Source organism: Lepidochelys olivacea (genome assembly GCF_965140295.1).
Source record: "Lepidochelys olivacea isolate rLepOli2 genome assembly, chromosome: 1".
NCBI classification, from domain to species: domain Eukaryota; kingdom Metazoa; phylum Chordata; order Testudines; family Cheloniidae; genus Lepidochelys; species Lepidochelys olivacea.
Window position 1 is genome coordinate 18313703 of NC_140411.1, and position 20797 is coordinate 18334499.

Consider the following 20797-nt stretch of genomic DNA (forward strand, 5'->3'; position numbering starts at 1 on the left):
CTCCCCATGTGCCCGGAAGGACAGACAAGTTCTCCCAAAATTCACTAGGAAAGAATCATACAGCAGCTCAGTGTACTACAGCACAAACCACCCTGGAATATATCCCCAGAAACCGCAGCAACACACACAGACACACACAGGATACAACAACTTGGGTTTGGGTAGGGCTTTGCAATGTGGCTGCTCACACCTGCACTAGGCTAACCTACGCATTCAGACCTGGGCGCTGATCTAGAGCCCATTAAAGTTAATGGAAAGCTCCCACTGCCTTCAATGGGCTTTGGATCAGGCACTTAACCCATTTCTGATGACTGCTATAGGAGCAGCTCTTTCCCTGTCAGCGCATCACCAGTGGTGGAGTTGAGACATTTTCAATACTGCACTGACAAGAGAAAAGGCAGGTTGTGGCAGATACACGGAAAATTTCCTTTATGCTGGAAAATGCTCCTGGAGGATCTCTTTATTCAACAAGCTGCACGCTGCACATTTTCCACCATGAAAGAGCCACAGACTAGCCCAGCATCCTGCCTCTTGCAGTGGCTCACACATGAAGCTTAAGAGGCAAGTGAACTGCTCCCCCTGCACCTGACTGATTGCACAATGTAATTCCATGAAGGGAAATATTTTTCCACGACCCCAGCTGGCAATCAGTTTATGCCCTGCAGCTGAAGAGTTGATAGCCTGTGTAACCTCTGAATCTTGCTAAACTATGTACTGCAATAACATCCCAGGGTGGTGAATTCCAGAAGTTTATTATATACCAAGTTCAAAAAGCATTTCCTTTCATCCATTTCAAACATGTATCCTTTTATCTTTGTCACATGTCCTGTTGCTGTATTACAAGGCACAGCGAAAAGGAGCACCCTCTTCACTACCATTCTCGGTAGGATGTATTTCTACCTTTTCTGTCTCCTTTCCAAACAACATAATCCATTCCTTTTAATCCCCTCATTACACTGAAATATCCTTGCCCTCTGCTGGTTAAAGAAGTGAGCCTGAAAGAACAGAGAAGGAGTACTTGTGGCACCTTAGAGACTAACAAATTTATTTGAGCATAAGCTTTCGTGAGCTACAGCTCACTTCATCGGATGCATGAGGTGGAAAATACAGTGGGAAGATTTATATACATAGAGAACATGAAACAATGGGTGTTACCATACACACTGTAAGGAGAGTGATCAGGTAAGGTGAGCTATTACCAGCAGGAGAGCGGGGGGGGGGCACCTCTTGTAGTGATAATCAAGATGGGCCATTTCCAGCTGTTGACAAGAACGTGGGGGGGGAGGGGGGGAGAGGAGGAATAAACACGGGGAAATAGTTTTACTTTGTATAATGACCCATCCACTGCCAGTCTCTATTCAAGCCTAAGTTAATTGTATCCAGTTTGCAAATTAATTCCAATTCAGCAGTCTCTCCTTGGAGTCTGTTTTTGAAATATTTTTGTTGAAGTATTGCCACTTTTAGGTCTGTAATCGAGTGACCAGAGAGATTGAAGTGCTCTCCGAATGGTTTTTGAATGTTATAATTCTTGACGTCTGATTTGTGTCCATTTATTCTTTTACGTAGACTGTCCAGTTTGGCCAATGTACATGGCAGAGGGGCATTGCTGGCACATGATGGCATATATCACATTGGTAGATGCGCAGGTGAATAAGCCTCTGATAGTGTGGCTGATGTGATTAGGCCCTGTGATGGTGTCCCCGAATAGATATGTGGACACAGTTGGCAACGGGCTTTGTTGCAAGGATAGGTTCCTGGGTTAGTGGTTCTGTTGTGTGGTGTATGGTTGCTGGTGAGTATTTGCTTCAGGTTGGGGGGCTGCCTGTAAGCAAGGACTGGCCTGTCTCCCAAGATCTGTGAGAGTGATGGGTCGTCCTTCAGGATAGGTTGTAGATCCTTGATGACGAGTGGAGAGGTTTTAGTTGGGGGCTGAAGGGGTGACGGCTAGTGGCGTTCTGTTATTTTCTTTGTTGGGCCTGTCCTGTAGTAGGTGACTTCTGGCTAATCTTCTGGCACTGTCCATCTGCTGAACTGAAATTATTTTGCAAACTGGATACAATTAACTTAGGCTTGAATAGAGACTGGGAGTAGATGGGTCATTTACATAAATAGTAAAACTATTTCCCCATGTTTGTCCCCCCTCACCACTGTTCCTCAGACGTTCTTGTCAACTGCTGGAAATGGCCCACCTTGATCATCACTACAAAAGGTCCCCCTCCGCTCTCCTGCTGGTAATGGATCACCTTAAGTGATCATTCTCTCGTTACACTGTGTATGGTAACACCAATTGTTTCATGTTCTCTATGTATATAAATCTCCCCACTGTATTTTTCACTGAATGCATCCAATGAAGTGAGCTGTAGCTCACGAAAGCTTATGCTCAAATAAATTTGTTAGTCTATACGGTACCACAAGTCCCCCTTTTCTTTTTGCGGATACAGACTAACACGGCTGCTACTCTGAAACCTGAAAGAACAGAGGTGTCTGGGCACCCCACGCACCTCAACATTCAAGGTGGGGAAATGCTTTGTAAAACTGAAAGACGTGCTAGTGAAATTACAACAATCCCAAAGAAATCTTGCTTTGTTGACTGATCCAACGCTCCACGAGGGATGAGAGCAGAAAGAAAAAGATTTTGCTCACATCTGGGAAGAAACTGATTTTCTTCCCATTGGAAAAGGCCTTGAACCTTTGGGTTGATCAATGCTGACCTCAAACAACCTCAGTTTTGCATCTCAAAGTTTCTCTCGGTTTCCTATGCTGTTCAGGACCCTACAGGGTGAAATACACATGCAGGAGGCCAGACTGGATGATCAGAGTGGTGGTCCCCTTCTGGCCTTACGTATTTTAAATTGAATATTTCAGTTAATATCCAGGCTCTGTTGCTACGTACTGATGGTAGGTATAATGTCTGCTTCTGTTCCACACAGGACATGCTGTGTTGGAGAGGCAGTCGGATCAAAACTTAGCTCCATGAACCAAAGACAAAGGCTTGAATCAGCACTCCCTGGAGTCAATGGAAAAGTGCCCCTTGCCTTCAATCGGCCAGTTCTGACACTGACTTACTGCGTGCAATTATGGGCAGGTCAGTTCCCCATCGATGAAATAAGGAAGACATGATTTCCCCGCCTCAGAGGGGGATTGTGAGTTTAACATTTGCACTGTGGCTCAAAGAGGAGATGCGGCCTACCAATGCTGCTATTACCCATTGGTTGGAAATGCTAGAACAGATGAAGCTCACCCGCTGCCAGTGAGCACTGCTGTATCTCAGGTCACCTCTGCTGCCCTGCTCCCCACTGTATAATAAAGGAGAGGAGTGGGAGTGAGGAGCCAGTGGGTCGCAAAGGTAGAAAGAAGTTAAAATGACATGGCTTTAGATCGTTTTTACTTCTAATGGCATTACATTCTTTCCTTATTCTGTTGCCACAGAGGGTCACCTCTATCCTATTCAGCATATTGATAGAAAGATCATACTTGCCATTGAGGCTCAGAGGAGTATATTACAACATGGAGATGCCCAGCTTGGCTAGCCCTCCTCCAGTCAAAAGGGGAATGAATTCCAATGGGACAGAACAGACTCCATCTCCAAAGAGCAGATCACATGTACCCATCTGCTCTGTCGCTATCCCACTGAGCGAATGCTAGAAAATCCAGATCCCTGGGCAGAGATGCCAATGGGACAAGTGTGAAGCTACTTTCAACATTTATGTCCACTATGAAAGTCAGAATGAGGAAGCGAGTCCAATATCTAGAGAGTATCTGGGCTGCTACGTGCAGTGTGGGTGGGCACGGTACAAGAACTAGCAGCTCGGGGACAAAGTGTTCCTGTTATTATTATGGTAGCCTCTAAAGGCCCCCATTGTGCTAGGCGCTGTACAAATACATAGCGAGAGACAGTCCTTGCCCCAACAAGTTTACAATCTAAACAGGCAAGATAGACAAAGGGTGGGAGAGGAAACAAAGACACGGCAGAGCCAGAAAACTCAGATCTCCTGATTCCCCCCAGAGTCCAGTGTCCTAGAAACTGGACCACTCTGCCCCTCTGATGCTTATACCGAAATCTGATAACCAGTAGCATTAAAATGAGGTGACCAAGTTCCTTGCAAGTTACAGTGTGAAAGAAAGGACAGTGGAAATAATCTCAATAACTGCACAAACCAATGCTGAACGTCCCTCTCCAATGTCAATCAAAAGGAAAATCTACAACACACACAATGTATCTAACTGAAAGATCAAGATGTGTTCAGGAACTTTACTGTATTTTCTTATTAAAGCCCACTCGTCAGCTGAATAAATGATGGGACTAGGAACACTGTCTGCTTCAGATCACTGATTCTCTCCTTCCACCCTCCTCTCCCAGTGGTACAATGGGTCCATTAGAGGCAAGCCACTCCTTAAATAACACACTGAGGAGCGGCCAGATTGTGATTTCCAAGGTCCCACAATGCTCAGTGGGAGGAAGAGGCAAACAAAGATACTCTGTTCTATGCAGGATCTCAGAAAAGGAGCATTTTAAAGCATTTCCTGTGCAAATATTAGTCAATATCTTACTTTAAAAATCACATAGAAGTTTCAACTACGCTCCAATGAGCTAGTGTGTCGAATTTGGAGACTAAATTCAATCATTAAAATGTAAAGAAAGCAAGTTCCGTCCTGCTGGAATTGTCAGTCTCAGTGCAACTGCAACTCGGGGATTCGCCACTGATCCCGCTGTAATACTGATGGATAATTAGGAGCAGATACAGCGAAGCAGATCAGCTCAATAACTGCCTGCTCTTTGGGTGGACTTTAGAGATCAGGGGTTAGGAGCACTTTTGTGCACTCCTATCCAGGGATTTCCAGCGCACAAGCCCCTGCGGAATCCAGGTACCAAACAAGAAGCTATTACTCTGTTGAGCTGCAAGTGCTACGACAGTGTCAATGGCTCCCTATGCTGTGTCCTGAGGGCACATTTTTCCTGATGGGAGGTACAGTTGATGGGAGGGTGGGGACAGAATAGAAAGTGCCTCCAGAACGTGATGGAAACCCCATGCACCAACACAGACAGGCTGTTGACAATGACTCCTTGTGCTTCCCCAAGGAAAGTTAGAAAGATATGGCACAGCCTTCGTGCTACTGTTGATAGCCATTACATAAATAGCCTGCCACAATCTCCCAGCATGGATCTTCATAGAGCTATTGTTTAAAATCCAGCCAAACAGCAGAACCCTATTCATGCACAATCAGGTTGAATGCTGCAGGGCTTAAGGTGACCTCCTATGGGAAATAGTAAGAAGTTACCCTCCACTCTCCAGACACACTACAGCTGTGTGCAATTAAACTAGGTGCCACATTCTTCAGAAGCACCCGGCACTTCTGAGAGCAGGAGAGCAGCCTAATTGGATCAATCATCTGATGTACTATGACAACTCCTGTGTTCCTGTGATTTGTCTCAATCACCATTCTCAGCTCTATGGGTGCAACGAGTAAGTAAGAGACCGGCTACAGCTATTGAACTTGAGCACCCTCCATGTCCCGAGCCCGTGGCAGCTTTCTGACAACACGTGCAGTGCAGATGAGCTGCTCTCGGCCTGCATTCCTACCTACGGATGTGGAGGATTCTCCCTCACTCGCAATCTTTAAGTCATGACTGGATGTCTCCAAAAGATGCATCTCACACGGACGCTGAAGGGGCTAATATGGGCCCAAGAGGCCAATTAACAGTACCAGGCTGCACCTGGATGAGAAGCCAGCCTTAACTTGGCAGGAGAAAGATGGTTAGTATAAAGAGAGAACGTCTCTAGCAGAAAGGGGCTGACGCCCAGCAGCAGCGGTCATTTTTTCAGACTCAGTTTCAGGCCTTATGGCAATAAGAAAGGGCCTCTCCGAACGCAGAAGTGATTTAATCAATCAAATTATATTTCCAGTGACAGAGTTAATACCGATGGGGAAACATGTAGCTTAGCCTGAATCCCAGTGCATATTGGGGTAAAGAGGGACTGAAAAGGTGGGACAAAGCAGCCAAAAGCACTGTAAGAAATGGAAGGATTGACATAGAAATACCGTGAATAAATGGGAATTCTAAAGTGTAGTACAGAAAAATTTCAAAGAAGGATGGCAAAATCTTTGGATCAACGAAAGAAGAGGTAGAAGATATTTTGAACCGTGCCGTGGAGTTGAGAACAACAACATATTTCAGGGCTTGAATAGGAAAAATCAAGTGATTTTGTTTAGAGTACTGACTGGTCACTGTGATTTAAACAAAACTCTTTTGAAAAAACAAACAAACAAAGATGGAGTATGTGCATTCTGTAGGGTAAAAGAAACAAACTGATCACCTTTTATGGGTATGTCAGAGCTTTGATTAAAAAAAGGGCAAAGCTTTTTGAGGAATTTAAACAACTTAAGGTAACAAAAGTTATATCATGTTACTCAGAAAAATATCAGGGAAATGGGGTCATAACAGAAAGGCACCTGATGGACGCAGAGCAGAGTGAAAGGATATCAGCGGCTGAGTATTTAGCAATTATAGTTGGTGGCTATAGACTATTCAGTTAAGTCTGCTTCACCATGGAGAGAAAGAGAGGAAAAAAGAGTCTGCCATACCTCTCTGGGAATAGAGAGGCAGTGAGGGGTAAGCCCTGGGATCCTAGCTAGATGAGGGGAAGGCTGGGAAGGAAAGCTGGATTGCACGGGAAGGGAACACCCCTGGGCAGCAGGCCCTAAGAGAAGGGCAGGTCTGGGTAAGAAATTTGAAAGAGGGGTTAAGCCCTGAAAGAGGGGCACAGCTAGGAAAGCTGGCAATGGAAGAAGGCCCAGACTAAGGGAAAGGATCAATAGAAGGACCTGCAGGAAGGAGCTGGTACCCTGAGACTGTTCCTGGAGGGAGAGGGCAGCTGTGGAGAAAGAGACTTTCTAAAGCAGGCCTGGGAGAAGACAGGCTCCAGGGCAGAATGAGTGTCGGTGGTTTGGGAGGAGCTGAGCCTCCAGAGAAAGCCCTGGGAAGCAGCTCTCTGTGACAGAGTGAGGAGAAACTCTGCAGAGCCGGGGGTGTACTGACAACTGATTTGGGGAAGCATAGAAGAGTTTTTGTCCCTTTGAGCTGGGACATTATTACCCCGGAAGGGGCGGACTAAATCATGACCTGGCTGAAGGGTGAAATGATGGGCAAAGAGACTACTGCAGCATTGGGGCGACAATCAGGGGGCAGCACTCAGTGAGCAGAGAGCCACTGTGCCATGCCTGGCCACTAGGAGGTGCTCCTGCGGTGAGTGAATTCCTCCACAATATGCCATAGTTCCAAAAGAATTTACGGACTTGACACCAAAATTACTGGGTGAAATTCTATGTCTTGTGCTAAGCAGTACGTCAGACTAGCTCATCATCATGGTCCTTCTGGCCTACAAATCCATGAAAGATGGGAAGAAGTTTCATTTGCCCTGCCTACACATTGCTGATGTAGAGGCTTGTGGTACCTTGTGCTGTGCTATTCCCAAGCAATTTCAGGATGCAGGAGGGAATCCTGCATTCATTACAGCTTCTTAATCCAAGTTATCAGTTTAAAAAGCATTCTTCTCCCTAATGGCTATTCTAGCTACCCAAGTACTTTTTGATAAACTCTCTGACGTTTGAAACACTTTGCAACATTACTCCTCTACCAGATAATTAACAGATACATCCTAAGCATTATTATGATAATACAAATAATTCATAATTTTTCAAAAGGGACACAGTCTGGACAGTCACTTTAATAGGAGAAAACTCAGGGAGCCCATTTTTCCCTTCTTAAATTCAAGGACTGTTCTATTCTATTTCTTTAGGAGGACAACTGTAATTACTTCAACTACTACCCTGCCAATTGCAAGTGGAGTTTTTCATGTGGCCACTAAAGATCAAAAATAGCTTGTGGTTTTTGTGCTCTATTTATCTCATACAACAGCACCTGGGATTTTTTAGTAACGTTCTGGGTTTTTTGCATACAGTTTAAGGATTTCATATTAAAAATTGTTGATGAGCAGCAAGTTAATCCATTTTGTGCAATAATGAAAGGTATGAAAGAGTCAACTCTGGCTGCAACTAAAGAAGTCGGAGGATAAACTTTAAGTAACATAAGGTTAAACTTTGTTCAGGTGAGATGGCCATTTCATTGTTACTGGTTGCAACTCACTGAGGGCCTCAGTGAAAAAGCTTCTTCCGTAACAGTAGTAAGAGAACAGATACTGTTTGTAGACCAAGCTATAGACTTACCATTGGTAGGCATCTGCAAGTCCTAATCTGTGGAATAAACAAACTCTTGTCAATAAATCAGCAGAGCAGATCCGTATCAGCTGTGTGATCTGTTAACAGTTTGGTGCATGGAAATACACAGAGAAAGAAAAGGGAAGATATTACTAATTAATAGGGCTGTCAAGTGATTAAAAAAATTAATTGTGATTAATCACGCTGTTAAATAACAATAGAATACCATTTACTTTAAATATTTTTGGATGTTTACTACTTTTTCAAACATATTAATTTCAACTACAGCACAGAATACAAAGTGTACAGTGCTCAGTTTATTTATTACAAATATTTGCACTGTAAAAAACAATTGTATTTTGCAATTCACCTCATACAAGTACTGTAGTGCAATCTCTTTATCATGAAAGTTGAACTTACAAATGTAGAATTATGTAAAAAAATAAAACCACCTGCATTCAAAAATAAAACAACGTAAAACTTCAGAGTCTGCAAGGCCACTCAGTCCTACTTCTTGTTCAGCCAATCATTAAGACAAACAAGGTTGCTTACAATTTATAGGAGTTAATGCTGCCTGCTTCTTGTTTACAATGTCACCTGAAAGTGAGAACAGGCATTCGCATGGCCCTGTTCATAGATTCATAGATATTTAGGTCAGAAGGGACCATTATGATCTAGTCTGACCTCCTGTACAACACAGGCCACAGAATTTCACCCACTACTCCTGCAAAAAACCTCACACCTATATCTGTGCTATTGAAGTCCTCAAATCATAGTTTAAAGACTTCAAGGAGCAGAGAATCCTCCAGCAAGTGACCCGTGCCCCATGCTACAGAGGAAGGTGAAAAACCTCCATGGCCTCTTCCAATCTGCCCTGGAGGAAAATTCCTTCCCGACCCCAAATATGGCGATCAGCTAAACCCTGAGCATATGGGCAAGATTCATCAGCCAGATACTACAGAAAATTCTTTCCTTGGTAACTCAGATCCCACCCCATCTAATATCCCAGCACAGGCATTTGGCCTATTTACCATGAATATTTAATTACCAAAAAACATGTTATCCCATCATACCATCTCCTCCATAAACTTATTGAGTTTAATCTTAAAGCCAGATAGATCTTTTGCCCCCACTGCTTCCCTTGGAAGGCTATTCCAAAACTTCACTCCTCTGATGGTTAGAAACCGTCGTCTAATTTTTACTCTAAATTTCCTGGTGGCCAGTTTATATCCATTTGTTCTTGTGTCCACATTGGTACTGAGCTTAAATAATTCCTCTCCTTCTCCTGTATTTATCCCTCTGATATATTTATAGAGAGCAATCATATCTCCCTTCAACCTTCTTTTAGTTAGGCTAAACAAGCCAAGCTCCTTGAGTCTCCTTTCATAAGACAAGTTTTCCATTCCTCGGATCATCCTAGTAGCCCTTCTCTGTACCTGTTCCAGTTTGAATTCATCCTTCTTAAACATGGGAGATCAGAACTGCACACAGTATTCCAGGTGAGGTCTCACCAGTGCCTTGTATAACGGTACTAAAACCTCCTCATCCCTACTGGAAATACCTCTCCTGATGCATCCCAAGACCACATTAGCTTTTTTCACGGCCATATCACATTGGCAGCTCATAGTCATCCTATGATCAACCAATACTCCAAGGTCCTTCTCCTCCTCCGTTACTTCTAATTGATGTGTCCCTAGCTTATAACTAAAATTCTTGTTATTAATTCCTAAATGCATGACCTTACACTTCTCACTATTAAATTTCAGCCTATTACTATTACTCCAGTTTACAAGGTCATCCAAATCCTCCTGTAGGATATCCCTGTCCTTCTCTAAATTGGCCATACCTCCCAGTTTTGTATCATCCACAAACTGTATTAGCACACTCCCACTTTTTGTGCTGAGGTCAGTAATAAAAAGATTAAATAAGATTGATCCCAAAACCGATCCTTAAGGAACTCCACTGGTAACCTCCCTCCAGCCTGACAGTTCACCTTTCAGTAGGACTCATTGTAGTCTCTCCTTTAACCAATTCCTTATCCACCTTTCAATTTTCCTATTAACCCCCATCTTATCCAATTTAACTAATAAGTCCCCATGTGGCACGGTATCAAATGCCTTACTGAAATCTAGGTAAATTAGATCCACTGTGTTTCCTTTGTCTAAAAAATCTGTTACTTTCTCAAAGAAGGAGATCAGGTTGGTTTGGCACGATCTACCTTTTGTAAAACCATGTTGTATTTTGTCCCATTTACCATTGACTTCAATGTCCTTAACTACTTTCTCCTTCAAAATTTTTTCCAAGACCTTGCATACTACAAATGTCAAACTAACAGGCCTATAATTACCCGGATCACTTTTTTTCCCTTTCTTAAAAATAGGAACTATGTTAGCAATTCTCCAATCATACGGTACAACCCCTGAGTTTACAAATTCATTAAAAATTCTTGCTAATGGGCTTGTAATTTCATGTGCCAATTCCTTTAATATTCTTGGATGAAGATTATCTGGGCCCCCCGATTTAGTCCCATTAAGCTGTTTGAGTTTTGTTTCTACCTCAAATATGGTAATGTCTACCTCCATATCCTCATTCCCATTTGTCATGCTACCATTATCCCTAAGATCCTCTTTAGTCTTATTAAAGACTTAAGCAAAGTATTTGTTTACATATTGGGCCATGCCTAGATTATCCTTGACCTCCACTCCATCCTCAGTGTTTAGCGGTCCCACTTCTTCTTTCTTTGTTTTCTTCTTATTTATATGGCTTTAGAACCTTTTACTATTGGTTTTAATTCCCTTTGCAAGGTCCAATTCTACTTGACTTTTAGCTTGTCTCATTTTATCCCTACATGTTCTGACCTCAATAAGGTAGCTTTCCTTGCTGATCCCTCCCTTCTTCCACTCCTTGTATGCTTTCTGCTTTTTCTTCTCTTGTAGCTGGTGTTGCAAGATATTTAGTTACCAGGTGTGCTAAAGATTCATATGTCCCTTCATGTTTCAACCACCATTCCAGAGAACATGCTTCCATGCTGATGACAGGTTCTGCTTGATAATGATCCAATGCAGTGCGGACTGACACATGTTCATTTTCATCATCTGAATCAGATGCCACCAGTTTTTCTTTTTTGGTGGTTTGGGTTCTGTAGTTTCTGCATCAATGTTTTGCTCTTTTTAGACTACTAAAAGCATGCTCCACATCTTGCCTCTCTCAGATTTTGGATGGCACTTCAGATTCTTAAAGCTTGAGTCGAGTGCTGTAGCTATTTTTAGAAATCTCACATCGGTACTTTCTTTGCGTTTTGTCAAACCTGCTGTGAAAGTGTTCTTAAAATGAACATGTGCTGGGTCATCATCTGAGACAGCTATGACATGAAATATATGGCAGAATGCAGGTAAAACAGAGCAGGAGACATACAATTCTCCCCACAAGGAGTACAGTCACAAATTTAATTGACAATTTTTTTTTTTTTTTAAACGAGCATCATCAGCATGGAAGCATGTCCTCTGGAATGGTGGCCAAAGCATGGAAGAGGCATACGAATGTTTAGCATATCTGGCATCTAAATACCTTGCAATGCGGGCTACAACAGTGCCATGCAAACACCAGTTTTCACTTTTAGGTGACATTGTAAATAAGAAGCAGGCAGCAGTATCTCCCATCAATGTAAACAAACTTGTTTGTCTTAGCGATTAGCAGAATAAGAAGTAGGACTGAGTGGACTTGTAGGCTCTGAAGTTTTACACTGTTTTGTTTTTGAGTGCAGTTATGCAACCAAAAAAAAATCTGTATGTCTAAGTTACACTTTCAAGATAAAGAGATTGCATTTCTGAACTTGTATGAGCTGAACTGAAAAATACTATTTCTTTTGTTTATCATTTTTACAGTGCAAATATTTGTAATAAAAAATAATATAAAGTGAGCACTGTGCACTTTGTATTCTGTGTTGTAACTGAAATCAATATTGAAAAGGTAGAAAAACACATCCAAAAATATTTAATAAATTTCAATTAGTATTCTATTGTTATAAGTGTGATTAATTGTGATAACTTTTTTTAATCGCGATTCATTTTTTTTGAGTTAATCGCGAGAATTAACTGGGATTAATTGACAGCCCTACTAATTAATACAAAAAGGGGAAGAGAGGAAAGAAGCATAATCAATAGCAGAGGTTTCTGAAATACAAAATAGTTCTTTTTTGGTGGTGTTGAACAATACTCTTCCTAAACGTATTGTACCAATTCTAACGCAGTAAGGTCCCAATCCTGCAAAGACCTGTGCACACGCTTAACTTTACACATATGAATTGTCCTATTGACTTCAACTGGGATACTCAAGTGAATGAAGATAAGCATGCGTGCAAGTCTTTGCAGGATCGGGGCCATAGTTTCTTTATACAGTTGTATTATAAAATCCAACTCTCTCTTAGTTACAATAGCTCTTCAGGGCTAAACATGAGTTAAGACCAATGAAAATTCCTTTACTCAGCAGATCAAGTCAGCAGATCTGACCCTGAATACTCAAAAGGAAGAGATCCCAGAGTAAGATGATGCCGTTTTCACATAGTTGCTGGACTTTAAGCCCATTGAAGTTATACATTTCATTGATTTATAAACCTCTGTTGTATGGGCTCTTACTCCTCAGCATTCCAAATTAAACAGTTCTGGTTTTAATCTCTCCCCACCCAGATCCTGTACCTCTACAGAATGTCAGTGCCCTTCTTTGGTTCATTATGCTGAAGTAGGCTTCACTGTACTTCATTAACTAGACATGTTTCAGCTGAATAGGTGACTGCTCTAAGTACTAAATGCATTTGCCAAATGTAACTAATGTTACACTGGGATTTCCAAAATCCTCCAAAAATGCCTTCTGTATGTGACTGGCCCAAAGGGGCAGGGCTGAACTCTGTGAAGAATCCATTAAAAATGGAGATTGGATCTGAGTTTAACCCTGTGAAGAGGATTTCCCCCCTAAAAAATCACAGGACTGCACCCTCAATGCCAGCTTTGATAATTGGAGACAGTGCTGCTTCCGGATGACTTCAAAGCACCTTGAAATCACACAGACTGCTACAGACCAGGGGGGTGGGGTGGGGTGGAGTCAAAGAGCAGAGATCTGTGACAAACTAACATTGGTTCCACTTCCTAATTAACTTATCAACATCTCTTAGCACAGAACAACACTTTCTGAAATGACAGCACTGAGGTTGCATCTACATTAGCAAAGCTCATAGCTGTAATTCACTGCAGCGTGATTCCTTAGGGTTAGACAATACTGTGGCCACGTCTACACTACCCGCCGGATCGGCAGGTAGTGATCAATCTATCAGGGATTGATTTATCGCGTCTAGTGTAGACATGATAAATCGATCCCCGATCGCTCTGCTGTCGACTATGGAACTCCACCAGAGCGAGAGGCGGAAGCGGAGTCGACAGGTGAGCGGCGGCCGTCGATCCCGCGCCGTGAGGACGCGAAGTAAGTGATTTTAAGTCGATCTAAGATACATCGACTTCAGTTACGCTATTCTCGTAGCTGAAGTTGCGTATCTTAGATCGATCCCCCCCTGCAGTGTAGATCAGGCCGTAGTCAAAGAGACCCACGCCCCATCTACACTACAGCTTCCACCTTTGCTACCACTGGTGGCGAATTACCATGTTGGTGAGTGGGGACAAGGCCTAAGGAGGGAGTCCATGTGCCAGACACAATTACTAGAGCTGTCGATTACTCGTAGTTAACTCATGAGATTAACTCAAAAAAATTAATTGCGACTAAAAAAATTAATAATGATTAATCGCAATTTTAATTGCACTGTTAAACAATAGAATACCAATTGAAATTTATTAAATATTTTGGATGTTTTTCTACATTTTCACATATACTGTATTGTAACTGAAATCAAAATGTATATTATTTTTGTTTATCATTTTTACAGTGCAATATTTGTCAACAAAAGACATAGTATTTTTCAATTCACCTCAGACAAGTACTGCAGTGCAATTTCTTCGTTGTGAAAGTGCAACTTACAAATGTAGATTTTTTTTTTGTTACATCACTGCACTCAAAAACAGAACAGCGTAAAAATACAGAGCCTACAAGTCCACTCAGTCCTACTTCTTGTTTAGCCAGTCGCTAAGACAAACAAGTTTGTTTACACTTACAGGAGATAATGCTGCCCGCTTCTTATTTACAATGTCACCAGAAAGTGAGAACAGGCATTTGCATGGCACTTTTGTAGCTGGCTTTGCAAGGTATTTACATGCCAGATATGCTAAACATTCGTATGCCCCTTCATGCTTCAGCCACCATTCCAGAGGACATGCTTCCATACCGATGCCACTTGTTAAAAAAATTATGCATTAATTAAATTTGTGACTGAACTCCTTGGGGGAGAAGTGTATGTCCCCTGCTCTGTTTTACCCGCATTCCTGCCATACAGTTCATGTTATAGCAGTCTCGGATTATGACCCAGCACACGTGGTTCATTTTAAGAACACTTTCACTGCAGATTTCACAAAATGCAAAGAAGGTACTAACGTGAGATTTCTAAAGATAGCTACAGCACTCGACCCAAGGTTTAAGAACAGAAGTGCCTTCCAAAATCTGAAAGGGATGCTTTCAGAAGTCTTAAAAGAGCAACACTCCGATGCGGAAACTACAGAACCCGAACCACCAAAAAAGAAAATCAATCTTCTGCTAGTGGCAGCTGACTCAGATAATGAAAAGGAACATGCATCAGTCCACACTGCTTTGGATTGTTATCAAATAGAACCCGTCATCAGCAAGGACGCATGTCCCCTGGAATCGTGGTTGAAGCATGAAGGGACATATGAACCTTTAGCGCATCTGGCATGTAAATATCTTGCGATGCCGGCTGCAACAGTGCCATGAGAATGCCTGTTCTCACTTTCAGGTGACATTGTAAACAAGAAGCGGGCAGCATTCTGCCCTGCAAATGTAAATAAGCCTGTTGGTCTGAGCGATTGGCTGAACAAGAAATAGTACTGAATGGACTTGCAGGCTCTAAAATTTTACATTGCTTTATTTTTGAATGCAGATTTTTTTGTACACAATTCTAAATTTGTAAGTTCAACTTTCATGGTAAAGAGATTGCACTACAGTACTTGTATGGGGGGGAATTGAAAAATACTATTTCTTTTGGGGTTTTTTTTTTAGAGTGCAAATACTTGTCATCAAAAATAAATATTAGGTGAGCACTACACTTTGTATTCTGTGTTGTAACTGAAATCAATATATTTTAAAAGGTAGAAAACATCCAAAAATATTTAAATAAATGGTATTCTATTCCTGTTTAACAGTGCGATTAATCACTCGACGGCCCTAACGGTTACAGATCGCTTCCTTGGAGCCCGTGTGATAGGAGAGGTTCTTTCGGAGTAGCATGCAACATTCTTCTGTGGTGAGATGATACAAAGAGGCACTTTGCATGTTTACCCCAGGAGCAAGTCATCATTTGGGGATACAGCTATATTTTGCTTAATAGATCAACAGCTGATTAACAGATACTTCAAAGCCAATAAACATAATGGAACATTTACTGTCTGCACATCTACTCCTTCTCCCACCAAACTCCAGTGGCCTCTGACACTCTCCCTCGCCAGACTGTTCTTCTCCTACTGCAGGTAATCAGCCATAAGTTTTCGCCATACCTCGCTAAGCGTGATTGAAGAAAATGTGGTCGCTCCTCTCTCAGGCTGCCACCACATAACTCCCCTATTCCTGGTACCAGAAGATCAACGGCTGCCACCTTGGGGGAAAAAGAACCATAAACTGAGCCATGCCATTTACCTGTGCAGTCCAACAGTAATCCTAGGGCTGCTAGGAGGAGAAATTCATTCCTGTTTGTGAGGGGCTCCGATACTATGGAGATGGACCCTGTGCAAGTACCTAGACAGTGATCTAATCTATTGGCAGCTGTACATCGTAGTGACTAGCACAAGATAACAGATGGTATAGCTTATATGGTGTACAACAGATCAGGAATCCTAGGGTACGTCTACCCTGGAGCTATGATGTAATTTCCAGATCAAGACCACATAGCCGCACTAATTCTAATCAAGCTAGCGTGCTAAAAAATAAAAGGGTAGCTATGGCGGTGCAAGCAGCTAGCAACCCTGAGTACAATCCTGTCTGAAACCATGTGGTAGAGGTGGCTACACTGCTATGCATGCTAACTTGATCAAAGCCAGACAGGGTATGTCTCCTCGAGCTGGAAGTTACACCTTCCACAGAAGACATATTCTGGCTGGTCATTGGATGCAGGGATTGAACCCAGAACCTCTGGATAGAAAAGCAGGAGCCTCTACTGCCTGAGCTAAAAAACCCAGCTGTGTGAGTCAAAGACTGTAGCAGACTCATGAACTCTTGTTACTAGAGGGGGACAAAGAAGCACACTGAGGAAACATGGGCTTCTACAGAGGTCCTCACAGACCCTTTCCCAAATGCTGCTCCCTCTTGTCAGGTGGGGAGGGCTCTCCCATCCAGTCACTACAGCTGCGACTCAAGCTTCCTCTGTTGAGTCTAGGATACCACTTATGTAAATATATACACACTCCAGAAGAGCTTCTCCAACCATGATTGTTTATAGCAGCAGCAAATGTTTCATTTCGTTACCTCGGACTTGCAGAATGCATGTTGCAGAGGGGCAGGGTCACTAAATGCAGCAGCCATCTGCCAGTGAGGGTAAAAAAATACCAGACTGATACCAAAATCAAATCGAAGTAGGCCCCTTTTGTTCTGAAATAAAAGTGTCCACACCGAAATAACAAACAGTGTGAAATGAAACAGATTCATTTATTTTGGGGTAAGTCTGTGTGTGGCCAAGCCCCAAGGGGTATGAAGAACCCAAGAACAAGCTGTGGGGAGGCAGGCAAACGCAATTATGCCTCGACTGTCCAAGGCACAGAGGAATTCCTCCAGATGGAGTGCCTGGAGTCACACAGCACAGGGACCCCATGCTCAAAGCAGAACCCAGAAGGAGTTTACTTCCTGTCCCCATCTGCTGGTAGGAGGATAAAATACTCACAGACTGGGCTGGGAAGGCAGGAGAACAATGCCAATGAATATTATGTGCATTGGTTGTCATTAAAGAGACTCCTCTTAAAAAAACTTGCTACCTTATTTTATGTTTGAACTTCCCTTAAAAAGAAACTGACTACAGCAAACCTAACTGGCTGCCTTCCAAAGACCTAGGCTGTCCATTCTTCTCTTGACTGACTGGATTCTCTCCTGTTTTGGATCTCTCTCTAAAGGAAGGAAAGGATCTGGACTGGGGCTTAACTGTTGCAATTGATTGATGTATCTTATCTCCTGCTTCCTGACTGGAGACCAGAACAATGATAATCTATTGCTAGGTAGGATGAGGGAGGACAGGGCGTGTGACCAAAAAGTATGGAGATGCACACACACGGACTTACTGTGCGTTGAGGTCCATCTTCATTGTCCCGCATGTAGAAAGGTTTGAGATCATATGGGTAATTAACTACAAACACAGGAATCTCGCCGCAGTGCTTCACCAGGTATTTCTCATGTTCAGTCTGGAGATCGCTGCCCCACTGTAGAGACAACAACATGGAGAGCAAGGGAAGTTGGACCCTGCGTAGTGCAGTGCGTACACTTTAGAAGACACAGTGAGACCCCATACAGTGGAGATGCACCGGTTTCAAAGGCTGGATACTAGGAAGGGCTCCGCCTCTCCCAGGGTCTGTCTGACCTCCTGCATAACATGGGCCAGAGACTCCCACCCAGGGACCCCTGCATCTCTCCCAATAACTCGTGCTTGGAGTAGAGCAGATTGTTATGTTGTCTAAGTGAACAGACTATCTGGACAAAGGTTCCACCTGCCCCCCCGCCCAACAAACCAGGTCAATTATTAGCAACCGGCTAAAGTGAATTTATCTAACCACTGCTTGTATCCATCCTGTTCCCTGTCTCTTCCCTCCCTTCCCAGATGCGCTCTGGTGCATGCCACGCCGTCTCTGCAGCCTCTCGCTTAGGAAAACCAATGCCCCCTGGAAGAGACCATCAGGTGTGTCCGCATCAATTGTGGCAGGAGCGTGAGCCATGAATGATTTGTTGCAGGGGAACTGCTAGTGTAACTGACAGCTGTATCCGGATAGAGGATTTACAACTCTTTATTAATTTATTCGTACCAAAATGGGCTCAGAGTTTATCTGTTGATCTTAGGCTATCTGCGCTGAAGGTGGGCCCAGCCAGACTTATCCTCAAAGCAGTGGACTGAGGACTGTTAAGACTAATGACTATGTATGCGAGATTAGAAGTAGGTGCTCAAGTGAGGACTTTGCCTACTGTGGCATCTGTTAGAAGCAGGGATGAAGTAGGAGTTTTAGGAACACTGTAATTTGTAAACGGCTTTCTCCTTGGCTACAGTCGTCTTTTAGAAGAACAAAGGACTCTCTTTACCTATCTCCGCAATAGTGTTTTGACTCAGTTTTACTTCATTATTCCTAGTTAAACCCTTGGTACAACCTAAATTCCTCTCGCCTATTAGGTGTTCCTGAAGTATACACAATGCACTAGGCACTGTCCATGCACACAGGCAGGGACGGCACCTTCTGCAAAGGGCTTACAATCTAATGGTATTGTGCCACTTCTCTTAAGCCATTGCTTAGCCTCACTGTGCACACTTCACTCTTGTAACAACTTGTTTCCTAAATTATTCCATGCTTCATCTTCTAAGCTACTGTGGTTACACTGGGTTATGGCTGGTTTGCAACCATGCAATAACACAAAAGGACTAACATGTACTGAGTGAACTAACAACTCTGTTGCAACATAAGAAAGAGAAGTGAGGCTTCCCCAGGATTTAGAAATGGAGAGCATTGTGCAGACCCACACCACAGAAGCAGGAACCAGGCATTGGCTCTCTCACAGCCAGGGTACCCACTGACCTTTGGTTGGAAAGTGAACGTCTGAGGAGCTCGCTTTAAAATTTCCACTGCTTCAGTATAGGAAATTCTGTAACAGAAAAAAAACTAAGCATTTGACATTGCAAATGTGAGTACCAAGACGGTCCCTTCCTAAGTATTGCACTGGAAAACGAAAGGGACAGTGCAGCCATGCCACCTTAGGTTGTGATCTCAGATTTCTCAAGCTAAGCAAGGTCAACTCTTATGTACCTTGGATGGAAACCTCTTTCCTAAAGGAACCCTAGAATATCAAAGGAAGAGCTCCTGGTAACTTAGTAGATGGCAGGTTTCTCACTGAGTCAGTCATTGAACCTAGGTCCCAGCTTGGTGCTGCTTATTGCTTTACCACACATGATGCCTTAACAATGAGCACCTGGAGAGATCAAAGATTACATGATACTCTTCTCAAGAGGTGGTGGTGTTGGGTTGGGGCTTAGTCCCAGTGGCCCAGGCAAATTCCAGTTTGGAGGATTATGTTCTGCTTGTCTTCATTTCATATGATGCTTCTTTTATATTGTTACAACACACTGTTAAACAGACTTCATGTTCCACCCTAGAGGTGGCTGCATATCATCTAGGAGTGAAGTGATTCCGTTAGAATCTAGTTTGTATAAGGGGCTCTTCAGGATGAAAGGAACTCCCAACAGCATAGCATCAAACATGTGCTCCACATAGTACTCTACAAGAGGACAGATCATGCCATAAAGCGCTTACATTAATAGAAGGGTTACGATTGTCACAATGTAAAATGCCAGACTTATTTTCATCAACATGTCCATGTCCTCAAAAAGGCAATTCTGGCACCAGATTCTCCACCGCTGTAAATCAATAGAGCAACTGGCAGAGAAAATTGGCATAACAGAGTGGAGAATCTGTCCCAGTGTCTCCTTTGCAACCTGCAAAATGTGACTGGAAATCAAAACCAAACCAAGCAGGCTGCGTGATGGATTTTCCACATACTAGGCTGTAACAACATAAACAAGCCATCACTGGGAAAACTAAATTAGCCTGGTAACAATAATCAAATCTCTGTGTATCACTGGCTAAATCCAGTTCTAGACCAAGCTCCCTAAGGAAGATCCACAAGGATTCAATAACACATTAAAGCTTTCTGAAACAAACAGTTAGTGAGGAATACGCTGTTCCATGTGCTTGGGTTATGTGATTCCATAATAACTTGGCTGGAATCTCACCTACTTTTGCTACCTGAAGCCTTTTGAAGTGGCCCATAGCTCAAATGTGACTCATGTTCTCAGACACACATACACACAGAGACATACACACACATTGCACTTCTCAGCAATGTTTTGTGGTGCTTGTGCAGATGAAAAATAACAACATTGAAAGTTATAGATCACAAATCCATTGTCATTAAGCATGGATGTGGCAGGCTAGCTTAAGTGCAACACCCGGGAGAGTTGTGGTCGGGTGGCCTGGTATGGCTTGGCAGAATGGACGGACAGCCACCAGAAGTCAAGGGCTCAGATGAGAGTGAAGCAAAAAGGAGATGCTTGGAGGCCCAGAATGGGGAATGAAGTCCTCTCTTAACTAAAAGCAGTCAAGGGCTATAGAGCTAATAGAGGACAGCAGGGATTTCGAGGAAAGAGGAGCATCTCACCGCCTAAAGGGGCATGGCT

General features: G+C 43.0%; 1 protein-coding gene across 2 annotated transcripts in view; it reads right to left on the bottom strand.

The window, feature by feature from the left end:
* NARS2 (asparaginyl-tRNA synthetase 2, mitochondrial) overlaps positions 1-20797 on the bottom strand; it is a 90633-nt gene that overhangs the window by 12911 nt on the left and 56925 nt on the right. For both annotated transcript variants that reach the window (XM_084646500.1, XM_084646499.1), the window contains exons 10-13: positions 19143-19209; positions 17649-17786; positions 15882-15979; positions 8227-8253 (exon numbers count right to left, since the gene is read on the bottom strand). In XM_084646500.1, the coding sequence (XP_084502626.1) occupies positions 8227-8253; positions 15882-15979; positions 17649-17786; positions 19143-19209 (330 nt within the window). The remainder of the gene's footprint in view (positions 1-8226; positions 8254-15881; positions 15980-17648; positions 17787-19142; positions 19210-20797) is intronic.